This window comes from Acinonyx jubatus, chromosome D1, assembly GCF_027475565.1.
Source record: "Acinonyx jubatus isolate Ajub_Pintada_27869175 chromosome D1, VMU_Ajub_asm_v1.0, whole genome shotgun sequence".
NCBI classification, from domain to species: domain Eukaryota; kingdom Metazoa; phylum Chordata; class Mammalia; order Carnivora; family Felidae; genus Acinonyx; species Acinonyx jubatus.
This window is the reverse complement of record NC_069390.1, coordinates 105,882,255-105,897,632: the sequence shown is the minus strand read 5'-3', so window position 1 is coordinate 105,897,632 and position 15,378 is coordinate 105,882,255. Positions and strand designations below refer to the sequence as shown.

General features: G+C 38.5%; 1 protein-coding gene across 3 annotated transcripts in view; it reads left to right on the top strand.

The window, feature by feature from the left end:
* The window catches only part of DDX10 (DEAD-box helicase 10), a 276,223-nt gene that overhangs the window by 225,857 nt on the left and 34,988 nt on the right, over positions 1-15,378 (top strand). For all 3 annotated transcript variants that reach the window (XR_008290714.1, XM_027036452.2, XM_053204134.1), the window contains exon 17: positions 14,842-14,981. Coding sequence is in view for 2 of the 3 variants with exons in the window: in XM_027036452.2 (XP_026892253.1) it covers positions 14,842-14,981 (140 nt within the window). In the remaining variant the exon portion in view is untranslated. The remainder of the gene's footprint in view (positions 1-14,841; positions 14,982-15,378) is intronic.

Here is a 15,378-nt window from a genome sequence, read left to right as displayed (position 1 = left end):
CCTAGTAAACCACACACTGTCCATACATACTCTGAGACTCCTGGCTCTAAGACACTGGTTCTCCGTGTACATGGACCCTTCAAGGCTGTGCTGTTCACTTATGATCACTGTACATAATTCACCTTCCCTCAACAACTGTAACAAGCACACAGTTAAAGCAGTGGCTGACTGAAGGAAAGTTGAGAAGAGCATATGATGTGAATTTAAAAAGACATGACTTGCTGCAGGTGAGAGAGAAGAGTTACAGGGTCAGGCCACCCAGTGCCTACGTCAGTCACATGTTAGGTGGGAAAACCAGAAACTTCACCCCGTGAGCATATAAGCAAATACAGGCCTGGGAGGTCCACTTACACCTGACCCAGCACTGAGGACTGACCTAATCAGCAGTCAAATAATCCATGGATATTGTGTAGATGAAGCACCGTGCCTCACACTTTGATACGTGACATTTATAAAAGTGTGGAGCACGGCTCTGTAGGAGTAATTGTATTTAATTGTGGACATTTTTAGTGTGTGGTTTTTTTGTTTTTTTTTTTTAAATCTTACTATCTTTAAGCAAGTCCCCCGTAATTCCAGTGTTCCCAAATGTTCTTTGAATACAAAGTTCAGAAGTTCAGCTGTTTTAAGTTCCTGCCTTTGGGTATCTCCTTAATACCCTCTATTTTATCCCCCCCTTTCCACATGCCTCTGGTTAAGTTTCTAATCCTCAGAGATGGGCTGGTCTCTGTCAGTCCTTTTCTCTGCAGTGTTATTTTGGAACTACCTTTATTTATTTTTACTCCTCTGTGTTAGGTTACAAATTATTTGGACTTTTCTGGAGGCATCTGTTAGCATTATTTGTTTGTAATCTTGGGCTGAAATTTATGACACCCTTAGGTAGGTTACAAAACCAATTACGGAGATCTCAGGAGTATATTGAACATAATAATTCCCAAACTTTTGCATTTCAAAACAAATAGAAAATGAGGAATGTACACAGTGTTATCACCTCTTGTTATTTTTCCATTAGGCACGTTTAAAAGCACACACAATCATCATTATCATTATTTTACAAAAAAAACGATAATTTTCATTAGAATAAAATGAAGTTCTTTCCTACAAAGTTGGAAATTTTGCACCAACATAAAGACATGCACAATGATACTGAGAACTATTTTGTAATCCTAAACTTTACCTTTACCTGGCTAAAAAATAGCTAATACAGATATTTTGTCCCCTCAGCAACCAAAGATGTTTTAGCTCTGGATCCCAGGTCTGTCCACTTTCTAGAATAATTTGCATTCCTTTGCTTCCCTTCTGCCAAAACAACTACTTAGTGTCATTTATTGAGTTGCCTGCATTGGCCAGTTCGGTACAAGGCACTTCGTTTCCTCATGAATCCATAGCATCACTAATTAGTTCTTAATACCATATTAAGTCCCAGACAGTGAAGCTCTGCTACCGGAAGCTTGTGATTTCCCACTAGTCCTGCATCTGGAGCAGTGGGTGGACCCAAGATTTAAAAGAGACTGCTCGGTCACCACCTCTGCTGCCCCTGTACTTTCTTCCCACACAAACCCCATCCAGTCCTCCCCCATTCTAGTTTTAGTTGTGGGAGAATGCCTGACCTAAGGAGTTCAGTGGAAGCTAACCCCCGGTGGAGGTGGTCTTCTGCTTCCCGAACTGTGCCAGACTCTGGCAAGGCACGGCGTCTGTTCCGAGGATGTGGGCAAGGCGGTGGGAGGGTGGTGGTGGTGTTCCATGTTCCTTGATTTTTTCAGGGTCGACCTTCTGTATGCCTATACGGTTTATGCCCTGTGCCTTTGCTTATGTTATACCTTCAGCTGAAATGCCCTTCTTCATGTCCTTTACACATTCCAATCCTTATTTGGCCTGAGCAGAGCTTAAATGACACTCTTTATAAAACTTAACATCTGCCACCACCACTGCCCCATCCCAGCCTTCCATTCCTGCAGAACATATATATTTCCTTTCCTTGTATTAGAATTACCTGTACTTGTGCTTTTGAGATATTTGTGCTGACTGGCCTACCTGTTCCCTTGTTTGTAATTCAGATAAAGACTGCGGAAGGATAATTCCTTATAGAGTAGTTACTTATTAGCAAATAAAATATTTAAGACTGCAGCATACATTTATGAGCTTTTCATTTATTCAGAGCAAAGGGATGCTTTCTAAAGTATTTTAGATAAATTTCAGTACAACCCCAGAGTGTTCACGAAATTGAAAAAATAGGGTAAAATATGTCATAAGGTACATGTAGGGTCATATATAGTGCTTAGTTTTAACCTTGGAAATAAATGCTGTAATAAAAAGCTAGCTACAAATATAGAAGCTAAAATTTAAAGCATATGAATGTTTTCTAATACAAACCTTGGTTGGGCGGGGAAGGAATGTGTTGGCTGTCTCACTTGGTCCAGGGATCTGGGATCACAATTAGCTACTGCATTACATTTTTGCAACAGATACTTTCTGAATGTTTACTATGTGCAAGGTGCACATGATAAGGGGCTTTGAGGGATACAAAGAGAAATAAAATCTGTTTACTTCTCGTAAAGTACTTCTAGATTAATAGAGTCAGTAATGTAGGGACATATATACAGTAGTTCCCCCTTACCATGGCAATATGTCCAGGACCCCGAGTGGATGCCTGAAACAGTGGATAGTACCAAACCCTACTTGCACTATTTTTTCCTTGTACATACCTATGATAAAGTTTAATTTATAATTTAGTCACAATAAGAGATTTATAACAATAAAGTAGAACATTTATAACACTGTATATGATGCAAGGTATGCGAATATGGTGTCTCTCTCAAAATACCTTATTATACTGTACTCTTATTTTTGTGATGATGTAAGATGATAAAATGCCTACGTGATGAGATGAAGTGGAGGAAATGACATAGGCACTGTGATGTGGCGCTGGGCTTTGTTGACCTTCTGACAGTATGTCACTAGATCATCTGCTTCCAGCCCGTGGTTTGCTGCAGAGAACTGAAACCATGGATGAAGACTCCTGTACTTCCTTTCTTTCACTGATGAGTGACATTTCATTGTATGCATATCCTACATTTTACTTACCCATTTATCATTTGTTAGGGCATTTGGGTTGTTTAAACTTTTTGGCTATCATGAATAATACTGCTGTGTGCAAGTTTTATTTATGTGTAAGTTTTTGTCTGGACATATATTTCCATTTCTCTTGGGTGTATACCTAGGATTGGAATTGCTTGTTTGGTAACTCTCTTATTAACTTTTTTAAGAACCACTTGTTTCCCAAAGCAAAGTACCCTGTAATCTCAAAGTCCTTGTTTGATCTCTTCTCCTCTCCCCTGGAGTCATTGATGTGATAATATTGGGAGTGGGAGGGAGGGAAAACAAAGAAGAAAAAATTTTTATTACTGTGATTTTTTTTTAACAGACAGTTTATGTAAGATCAGCCCATATTGGAAATGATCTAATTTTATTAGGAAGCAGACTCTCAGAACACGGCAGTCTTAGCAGAAGTGACCGAAGCCCCTCTCTATAAAATGCTAAAAGGAGAAGTTGGTTTCATTTGGGAATGTTCATTCGCTGACATCTCATTCAGTGATATCAGAATCACCTGTTTCCTTGGGAAATACACCATCGTGATTTGTAACTTTTACATCTGTAGGGGATGCTTCACACACTATTAAGCATTTTTACCTTTTTGAATGCTCACGGTTAGTGAATTTTCACGTTCTGTTGGGTTCATTCATATGCATTTGTCAAAACCTGAATTCATTCAATTTAATGATGATTTTAAATTGCTATATAATTTTCACCAAACATGTGCCAGTTTTAGACCCTGCAGGGAGTAGTTTTCCACTAGCTCACTGAGAGAAGTTGAGGTTGTCCTTGGATTTCCCCTTGGAGAAATGATGAATGGATAGAACAAACCACAAGGAATGTAATAAAGCTAATCATTCACATGACTAAAAACCCATCTCGTCACTGTTATGTTGCTTTAAAGCTAGAGCCTAACTTGGCTCTGTTAGAGAAATGAAAATTTTGGTCAAAGATTGCAGATATAGCCGTGTGGCAGAGGGGTACACAATCCCACTCATTCTTTGGCTGCTTTATGAATTGCTGTTAGGAATTCTTGCCCTTAAAAATGTTGAGTTTATGACTTCTCTGTTTTTCTGCTTGTCAGCAGCCTGAAACAGTTCTTAAGACTGGCATATGTCATTAGGTAATTGAAACCTAAATCATGTTCAGGGCTTTCAGGGATGAATGATCCTTCAAGATTCAGAACTGTCTAATTTGAGGCTTATGTTCGTAGAATCAGTTCAGTCCCAAGAAATACAGTTGTACCAAGCATTATTTCTTGACCAGAGACAGGAGGCAGGAGGGATGGTTGGTGGCTCATGGACTGTTAAAAGTTATGGCTCTTCTTCCCTCCAAAATGTGTATATGTCTATACTAATAATTTTTTGATACTGTTTCATTAGTTTTGTGGCTTCCAGGAATGCTATGTTAAGAACTTCTAATCCACAGCCCACCCTGTTACCATATTGGAGAGGCCATACAAACTTCTTGTAGAGTCTTGCAAAAACAATATTTCATCTCTTTGACTTCAAAAACATTACTTACTCATTGTAAGACACTTCTTGATTGAAAGAAGGAAAATTCTGTAATCCATGTCCACCACCCAAAGCTTCCCCAATACATTTTTTTTTTTTTTTTACTAGATAGTCTTTATAATCTACTGTTTCATTGTGAACACCTTTAGACACCATTAAAGTATTCTCTTGGGGGTCCTTTATTAGTATACATGTAAAATTCACTGTGGTGTTCACTCAGGGATTTTGACAAGTGCATAGGTGTGTTCGCCTGCCACCATCAAAGATACACAATAGGTTCCTCATCATCTCAAAAAATTCTTCCTTGCTGACCCCGCCCCCCAACTCCTGGCAATCCCTGATCTGTTTTCTGTCCCTGATTTGTTGTTGTTTTTACCAGATTTTAATATAAGTTGAATCACTGAGTATATAGCCTCTGAGGTCCATTCTCTTTCACTTAGCAAGGTGCGTTTGAAATTCACCCATGTTGTTACATCTATCAGTCCTTGTCACTGTTGACTAATAGTCCATTGATCAGACTATTTACTACTTGGTTTACAAAATAGTATTTTTATTTATTCTTGAACTACTTTTGCTAACATTCTAACATTGATACTGTGAACTCTTTGTGACCTTAATCAGTTGTATGGTTTCAGTTCTATTCTCTTTTGTGTATAATCTCCTCTTTATTTTTTTGTTATGAATAACATCATTTCCTAAAGAGATTAAATCTATTGCACATTTCTGCCCATGTTAGAATTATATTTGGAGAAAGCAGAGGATACTTAAAAAGGATAAGATCACCAAACTGCTGGAATGTTTTTTTGCTGTTTGTACAGTTCTACTATGGATGATAAACATTATTGCAGACTTCTTGTTGTGCTTTTCTCACTGGACGCTCACAGCAACATTGAATGGTAGATGGCAGCGTTTAGATTATACAGATGAGGAAACAACCTCCCAGAGTTAGTAAATTGCCTCAGGACACACAGCCAGCCAGTGGCGGGGGCAGTCAAATCAGGGTCTTGTGACTTGTTTTATATTAAAGCATTCGTTATGACAATAGTGGCAAACGAATTTGTATTTTCTTTAATATCTTATTTGGTGTAACTTTCCTCTGGAAAGAAGAGAGTGAGAAAGATGATCAATAATGGAAAGCACTATTATTTAATAGGATATTATGAAATTGTAGCATCCTCCCTATCTTTCAGAGCTCTGTGAGAGAGTCATATATTAAGTAAGCAAGTAAATAAGTAATTTAGGAAGAATAATGAATTTTGTGCAAGGCAGTTTTAGAAGGAATTTTATTTTGTTGAAAGTCTTATTAAGGTTAAAATGCTGAATCATAGTCTCTTCTATCAATGCTGTGTTTCAGATTACATTCTTCTATAGCAGTGCTCAACAGCAAGTGTGTGGTAAATAGTTGTTGATTGAATATTCCAAATTCTGAAGCTTCTTTAAAATTTGGGACTTGCTCTTGAGGCTTTGAATCTTCATGTGCGAGCCCTTTGCCTGTCATTCTGAACTATGTTCACTTCATGTATTAAGTATATTGCCTCTTATAGTCTTTCAGTCAAATATTTCTTTTGTTTTGGAATGCTTGAAAAAAATTAAGAAGGTACTGGCTGGAATTCGGGTAAGCCCAACTGGATTTAAGAAAGAAATTATCTGAACACATGGCCTTTGCCTGAATTCTCCTGCTTGTTCCCCCTGATGTCCTTGTTTTATCATCCCCAACATCCCGTGTTCCCTTCTCAGGTTCCTATGTGATCGGGTGGCCAGGGCTGAAATGTGTTGCCTTCCTCTGATTTGCTAGGTTTGTCTCATAAATGCTGGAAATTAGGACAGATAGATATATTTCTGAGCAAGAACTCCTCAATTGTAGAGTCCAGAACCCTTGATCAGAGTTGGGGATTCGAGTGCAGTTCAGCCAGTGTACATATTAGAAGTGCAGAAAATACCCACTTTGGCCAGATACCAAAGAACCGAGTAGACATATCAGCCTTAGGCCAAAGCCCAACGTTAGCATTATGAAATAAATTTCCAGCAGCTAGAAACTGAAAATATTCTGAAATATTTTAATTAGTACACCATCATCATTAAAAACTGAAGGAGTCAGGCTATTAAAATTTGGAATTGTGGTTCAGGAGCAGGGACCTGTCAGCACTGTCAGCTGCTCCTGTGTTTACCATGCTGTACGTGTGTCTCAGTAGATAGATGCTGACTTTCAGCCTTTAATATCATTAACCTTTTTGTGCTTCTAGTTCAGAAAAACCATTTCCATAATTTCTTCACTCAGGAAGTTCGTACCTGGGATTTATAGCTTGGGTAAATCTCAGAAAATCAGTCCATCCCTAACTACTGAAGATGGTTGGCTGTCTTCATCAATCAGAATCTTTATTTTAAATTTCAAAACTATGAAGTATTAATGCTTTCTTAGAAAGTTATTTTGAAGTTTTATTAGTGAGAACAAAATGTGTTTTGAATACATCATTTTTCTCTAAAATTTTGTTTTCTTCACCACTTTTACATTCTTTTACAGGATCAGAAGTAGTTTATTATAAATTTTGGAATTTTCCCCTTAGGAAATTTTGATGTGTCAAAGCTGACATTCTGCTTTTTTAAAAAATTTTTTTAATGTTTATTTATTTTTGAGAGAGAGAGAGACAGAATACAAGTGGGTTAGAGTCAGAGAGAGGGGGAGACACAGAATCCGAAGCAGGCTCCAGGCTCCAGCTGTCAGCACAGAGCCCGACGCAGGGCTCGAACTCATGAGCTATGAGATCATGGCCTGAGCTGAAGTTGGACGCTCAACTGACTGAGCCACCCAGGCACCCCTAGGAAGGAATACGGACATTAAATAATGAATTCACTCTAGGTGTAGCACTGAAGAGACATCCACAAGAAATTTTACTAAGGATGATGTTTAGAAATGTTTAATCTGAGACTTGATGACTTGGAATTAACCACGTGTGATATAATAAAAAATCTATTTGGTTTTGTTCTTCGTTCTGGACATTGAACTTCTAAAATCCTTGGAATTTCCTGAGTGATAGGAGTATTTTATTACTCATAAGGAGCCGCTGTCCAGCACACTTGAGTTTATGTTCATGAGATAACTCAAGGAGGAGTCTCTAGATAGCTTCAGAAGGGGACTGACTGGTCACCAGAAAGAACACATGATTAGAGGGTGGGAACTTTTAGCCCCACCCCCCATCTCTTGGGAGGAAATTGGGCCTAGAAATTGAGTTATAAGAACTCATGAACATGGGGCACCTGGTGGCTCAGCCAGTTAGGTGGCTGACCGTTGGTTTTGGCTCAGCCCACTGTCTCACGGTTTGTGGGATTGGGCCCCTCCTCAGGTTCTGTGCTGCTGTCACAGAGCCTGCTTGGGATGCTCTCTCTCTCTCCTCTCTTTTCTGCCCCTCCCTTGCTTGCCCCCCCCCCCCCTGCCACTTTCCTGCTTGTGCTCTCTCTCTCAAAATAAATAAACATTAAAAAACAAAACAACAACAAAAATTCTCGAACAGCAAGATTCTGAGAACTTCCAGGTTGGTGACTATGTCGACATGCTAGGAAGGTGGCCCACCTGGAGAGGGCCTGGAAGCTCTGCACCCCATCCTCACTCCATACCTTGCTCTACGCCTCTCTTCCCTTTGGTTGTTTCTGAGTTGCAACCTTTAGAATAAATAAACTGGCAGTCATAAGCAGGGCAGTTCCCTGAGTTCTGAATCGTTATACAGAATTATGGAATGTGTGAGGAGGGGGTCGTGAGACTCCCTGAATTTGTAGTTGGCCGTGGGGAAGCACAGGTAACTTGGGGACCCCATCTGCAGCTGGCATCTGATGTGTTGGCAATCTTGTGGCACTGAGCCCTTTATCTGTCGGTTCTCTGCTAACGCTGCATGGTGTCAGAGTTGAATTACTAGGACACTCGTTTGGCACTGGGAAATTGGTGTCGAAAGGATACCACGTTTGGTGTCAAAAACCACCATACACCAGGCAAGGGGAAGTGGAAGAGGAGTCCGTGGAAAAATACCCGGTGGGAGGACATTGAGGTGAGAAGGGGCTTGACTTGGTCTAGGACCTGAAAGAAGCTGTGTCCTAAAGGTTGTAAGCAGGTGATAGACACGATCAGATTTGAAACTTAAGAAAAAGCAACCACAACATTCTAATTACAACATAGAGAATTGATGTGACCAGAGAGAGGGGAAGAATGGTTCTGGGGAGTCTCATGAGGAAGCTAGTGTGGGGTTGCACGCAGGAGACACTGGAGATGTACTTGGGAGACCAGGGCATTCAGAGCGGAGGTGGGTGCACGCAAGTTGCATGGAAAGCAGTGCTCCATGTTTTAGGAAGCTTCTGAAGAAATGTTTGTACCAGCAGCAAATCCAGAGATTTTTATGGGGGAAAATTGAGATTCAGGGTGATACAGGAGAAGACCTGTACATCCAGGTTCATGTGACCTTGGTTAAGTTATTTTGTCCTCTAAATCGCAGTTTTTTCAATTTGAAAACGAGACAATGGTTACCTTCTTACTTCATAGGGCTTGCGAATCACATAAGATGAAGTACGTCAGAGCCCTTTGTGATTTGTTGTTGGAGTGCGATACTTCGCATCTGTGTTTCTTGCCATCCTCAAAACCAAAAACAAAATAGAAGTCATTGAGTTACATTTCTTTTTCAGGTATTTTCTTCTGTCCTACTTATGATTGAGTCTTCCAAGTAACTATTTTAGGAAAAGCCATTCTTACTTTAGGTGAAATATTTTCCTCAGAGGTTCTGAAATTGTATTTCAGGAACAGCCCGTTCATAGAGGTGACCCTGATCTCTGTGTGTGTGAGGCCTTACTAGTCGGGCCTTAAGAGAGAAGAGAGGAGTGCAGGTGTGACAGTAGGGGTTCTGGTTTTGTTTTGAGTTGGGGTTGGGGAGAAGAGGTGAGAGAGTGATTAGTTAGGTGCAGGAGAGCTTTCATCTTTCAGCCTAGAAGTAACTCAAGAGAAGCATGTTGACAGTTAGGATCCATAATCAATCAGCTACATGTTCAAGGTCCCATAACTTGAAGACTTCGTTCTGTAAGCTATTAGGCATCTAGCAGGGCCAGTGGAGTCCATTCACTGTTGCTTGGCTATTCCCCAGAAATAGCAGAACCTGGCTTTCATGCTAACGCTTCTCCATGGGTAACTATCCTAGAACAGTTCGTTTTATGGTCAAGGTAGGGTATGGCCAAGTGTCTCATTCACTCTGCATCCCCAGAACCTAGTCATGTGGACTTGAATAAAAGTGTTTTTGTAAGGCATCTTCACAGTATTTACCAAGTTGCTTTCTTAAACTGTATTTGACATATACCGTTATGCTTCTGTGCACATTGATTCCCAGGAATTATTATTATGTACCCATTTAGTCCACAGAACCTGATTGGTTTTCTCTCCTTAACATCTCTCAGGCCTGTCCCCACCTCCACTTCCATGGCTACTTTCTTCCTTGAATCCCTCGTTCCACTTGGATTATTATAGTTTTTAAATTGATATCCTACCTTCCAACCACCCTTCCCATTGCTGTCAAGGTGCGCATTTCTAAGGAAAAGATTTAATTACTTTCCTACTAAAATGCTTAAACATTCCCTTTGCCATAAGTTTCTAGCCATGGGGTCCTAACACACAGGGGTACAATCAGAGTATTTGTGTTCTCACAAAGGTGAACCCAAAAGGAGGTAAAAATGAGTATAGTGCCTTTTTTATAAATATTCTTTTAAATGATTTGTGGAACCACAAAGAAAGACAAAATCAGCTACATTTTTTTTTTTTTTTTTTGCTACCTTCTATGGCTAGAAGGAGCATACTTCTAAACTAGACCTCGCGAGAAAGACACGAGAAAGTACTTTTCTCCAGAATGTTTTCATTATGGCACTACTCCTAGTGACTTTTATTTATGCTTTGTATTTGTTGTAAATGATAATGTTTTTGTTTAGTTTTTAATAAATTGAAGGCATCAAAGAAGCACATTATATTTTCATATTACAGATTTATAGTTCTGTATTTTTGACTGTACAAAGAATGAGCCAAATAAGAAAGATCAATATAAAAATGCCTTTTTTTCCATCATCCCTACATTTCTAGTAGTTTGAAATTGTGTTTTCTGAAAGGAGTAATTGTGAACTTAAATTCATCTGTCATTGTCATGAATTAAGGTGTCATTGCAGTACAGACAGTATGGTATAGGCATCAATGCTGTGATTGTCTTATAAATCAGGAAGCAGCAGAACCCAAATGTTGTTAATTGGAAGAGTTATATTAACACAAACTTTCATCGTTCTGAGTATTTTCCTTCAAATAGTTAAGTCTGTACACTGGAGTATTGAATGAGATATTTATACTGAGTCTCACTGTCTAATTTCTTTCTCCTGTTATAGATATCTTATGGCCATGTGCTTTATAATAAATGCTAAAAGAGCATATTAAATGGTATTAGGTGTTAAAATGCAGTTAAATGAAATATTCTGCTTGAAGTGTCAGAGCATAGGTCTCATGCCCACAGAGCAGGTGGAAATTAGAGTTATTCCCACCCACAAGGAAACCATAGAGAGAGTGAGCCTAATTCTGCTTAAATCCTTGGCTGAGTGTCACATTTGATAGGCTCTTAGGAAGCCAGGCTAAAAAAGTAGCAATTGGAAGCCATAAGGACAATACAGAGATATAAGCAGCTGAGCACCCTGAGTTGGAGTTTGTGGTTTGAATCCAAGTAAGATAACTGCCTAATAGAATATAAATCCAGTAGTCCTCAGAAAAATGGGACAGAATTCAATTTCCATATCAGCCATGTCTGTTTTTCTACAAAAATACTAGAGATGGAGTTAGGCAGGAAAATGTGATCCATACTGAAGAGAAAGGCATTCAAAGAAACGATTAGGCCAGATTTAAATTAAGCAAAGATTTCAAAGCAGCTATTTTAAATATGTTCAGGAATTAAGGTATGTTCAGAGAATTAAAGGAAAGTATAATATGAATGAATAAGCAGAGAGATGATCTCAGAGCAATGGAAACTATGTTTAAAACAAAACAAACTTGGGGCACCTGGGTGTCTTAGGTCTCTTGGGTGTCTGACTTTGGTTCAGGTCATGATCTCACAGTCTTTGAGTTCAAGCCACACATTGGGCTCTGCGCTGATAGCTCAGAGCCTGGAGCCTGCTTCAGATTCTGTCTCTCTCTCTCTCTCTCTCTCTCTCTCTCTCTCTCTCTCTGCGCTACTCCCCAGCTTGCACTCTGTCTCTCTCTCAAAAATAAAATTAAAAAACAACAACGACAACAACAACAAAAACTTGGAAGTTCTAGAACTGAATTACTTTAAAAAAAAATTGCTGGATGGCTTCAAAAGTACTTTGGAAATATCGGAAGAAAGGAATAGCCAAACCTGAAGACAGGGTAGAAATGACCCTGTCCAAAGAACAGTAAGCTAGGTGCCTGGCTAGCTCAGTTGGTAGAGTGTGTGATTCTTGATCTCCAGGTTGTGGGTTCGAGCCCCACATTCGGTGTAGAAATTTCTTAAAAATAAAATCTTAAAAACAAAACAAAAACACACAAAAAAATTGAAGAAAAGTGAACAAAAGCTCAGAGAACTGTGAAGTAGGCCAATATACATGTCCTTGCAATCATGGAAGGAGAGATGACATAGAGGCATAAGAAGAAATAATGGCCAAAATTTTCCCAAATTTAGTGAAAAACATGAAATGATAGATCCAAGAAGCTTACAGAGCCCCAAGAAAGATGAACACAAAGAACACCTTGCCCCAGACATAATATGGTAAAACTCTGTGATGAAGAGAAATGTTTGAAAGCAACCCGAGGAAAATGATACTTCTTGCTTGCATTTCAAGGGAAAAATCAAAAATATTTGCTGTTAACCATAAAATATGAAGAAAATATTTTGGAAAGCTTGTATCCACCAGTAGCTTCCCCATACTTTTTTTGCAAGGCACTTCTTATGATATCAATGTGATATTAACAAATGTGACCTAAAAAAATATTGTATAATAAAACGTGTCAAAATTTCAAGATCCATGTAAGGAAGATCTGCGTACTTCAGTGAACCAGTATTTTCCAAATAGCTGATGCATGATGTTATGCAGTCATTCACTGGTAAAGGATATGTTCAAAGTGAAAAGTAGACCAATGGATTTTAATGTAATAGTACAGAATGGCTTCAGATTCTGCGTTACAACTATTTGTTAAGAACCGGAGTGCCTGGACCACTCAGGTTGATTTCAACTCAGGTCATGATCCCAGGGTTGTGGAATTGAGCCATGCCTCAGGCTTCACCATGAGTATGGAGCCTGCTTAAGGTTCATAATCATTCTCTCTCTCTCTCTCCCTCCCTCTGTCTCTCTCTCTGGCCCTTTCCCATCTTTCTTTCCCTCTGCCCCTCTTCCCTGCTCATGCTCTCTCTCTCTCTCTCTCTCTCTTTCTCTCTCAAAAAAAAAAAAAAAAAAAAGTACTCACCAGGGTTTATGTTATCAAAGAAAAGTCAAGTGCAGTTACCTGGAAAGGCTATTAAATGACTCCTCCCTTTCCTATCTCAGAGAGACTGGATTTTCTTCATATACTTGACCTGGAACAATACACTGCGAAGGCAGAGTACATTTGGGCCTCCTGGTGTCTTCTTTTAAACTGGTTATTAAAGAAACTTGCAAAAATATAAAAGTGTTCTTTTATTGTGGGAAATTATGGCTGTTTTTCATAAAATATGCCACTTAATGTTAATATGTAGTGAATTTTATTGTTACTTTTAAATTAGTTTTTTTAAATCTTAATTTCTAATACAGTAAATAATCCACGTTCACAGAAGATCTTTGGAGTCTTTCATACTTTTTAAGTGTAAAGGTGTCCTAAGCCCGAAAAGTTGAGAGTCGTTTTGAGTCTGCTCTGTCTTCAAATTCCTTTGAGAGCATCTGACTGGAAAATTGAAAAGATCTTGTAGCCCAGGAGATTAGTGTTTTTGAACATATGATGATATTCACTTTTTGTTGATATCCTTGATTATTTTCAAGTAAACCATATAGTCTGCTGTGGAGGATGCTGCTTACTGCTTCTGATGACAGCCCTCCCCAATTTTGATATATTTTTTTCAGGCCTGTTATTGTCAGCAGGGAGAGTTACCAGGAAAGCAGTAGGGGCCTTTTGCAGTGGTGACTAATCCTTCTTTTCTTTTCTTCTTCTTCCTTTTGTTATGTTTAGAGGTTATTAAGGGAGAGATGTTCAGAAAGTGTTAGAGGGCCTCTATGGCGGCCTGCACCCTCACTTGCTGTGCTATTCTGAGTTGTTATTCACTTTCTGGGAAAGAACATTAAACATTTGAAAACAGAATCATTGACGTTTGTCTCACATGGTGTGAAGAAGAATTATAAAGATGGTAACGGAGAGAATTTCATCCAGAATTTTTTTTTAGTCCTACTTATAATCTGTTAAATGCATGTGGCGATGCTTGGTTTTGTAACCGAGTAGACAAGAAGCACAGTGTGCCAGAAATAAATTTTCTATAAGGGTGGTCATTACATAAATGTGTAGTAAGTTTATTTTAACATTATATTACTTTGTTCTTTGACAAAAATAACCCACTATAAAATAAAAGCAAAAAAAGCCCACCTACGTACCTGCTTGCATGAAACTGAATTATTCCCAACCTCTTCCATGTATTACTGCATTTCCTGTCTCTTGGTATTTCTCTCCTTTTCCGTTGTTTTAGTGACTTCATACTTATACTGGAATTTAGAACACTCGTTATTAATGAGCTTATATAGACCTGATTGTTAATTTTAACACTTAGATTACTGTGGTCATAAGGCCATCAGACAACAAAGGAATTCCTGTACCTTCTCTTCTGGCCTTTTATATTTTCACATAATATTTTTGGGAAGTTTGAAATTCACTTGTGTGTGAACAGGAGCACTAAGACAACTTTATTTATACTTTATTTCTTTGACAGTTAAGTTCTGTGAAAAATAAAATTTTTCTCATGTTGTGTTTAAGGGACTTCATGGTGATTTACTTTCTGAACCATATTTTCATTGTAATTTTGAAATGACATGGGGTTTCTTTCTCTTTGCAAATGATTATTGTTCGGAAAGTCACATAGAGGCTTTCACCAGAATAGAAGGCTTCAATTTGAGGCTCTTAATTAGAGAAGTATTTATTTGGGTCTAGAAATAAGACTTGATTATTCATCAGCTGTTTTCTTAAACCACAATTTCCCTTGTGTTTTCTTAGGCCAGAGATGAAGAGGAAGCTTTTCTGGATTGGAGTGATGATGATGATGATGATGGATTTGATCCAAGCACACTTCCAGATCCAGATAAGTACAAAAGCTCTGAAGAATCGGACAGTGACGATACGGAGAATAAAATTAGGTATGTTTTTACTTCTGGTAGCACTAAATATATGACTCTTCTCCTTTGAATCCAAAGGGTGTGTAGAGTCCAACGTCGTGTAGTCTTCTCATTATTTTAGGGGCTCTCTTATTATTTCTGTAATCACTGTTAGTTTTAAGAGTGTTTTAATAAGAGTTGTTTTTTTCTTTTTCTATTCTTCCCGTCTTTCTCCTTCTGGATCCTTTATGCATAAGTACTGGATGCACTAGGGTATATTTAATGCAAACAGAGGCAGAATTTTATTTTGATTCACTGTCAAAGGACTCTTGAGAGTGTTATTAAAAATTCTCTCTGAATTTTGAAAAAGAGCAGTTATACTTTCATATTCTTTGATATAAAATTAAGTAACAAATACATAGAACAATGGAAAACTTAT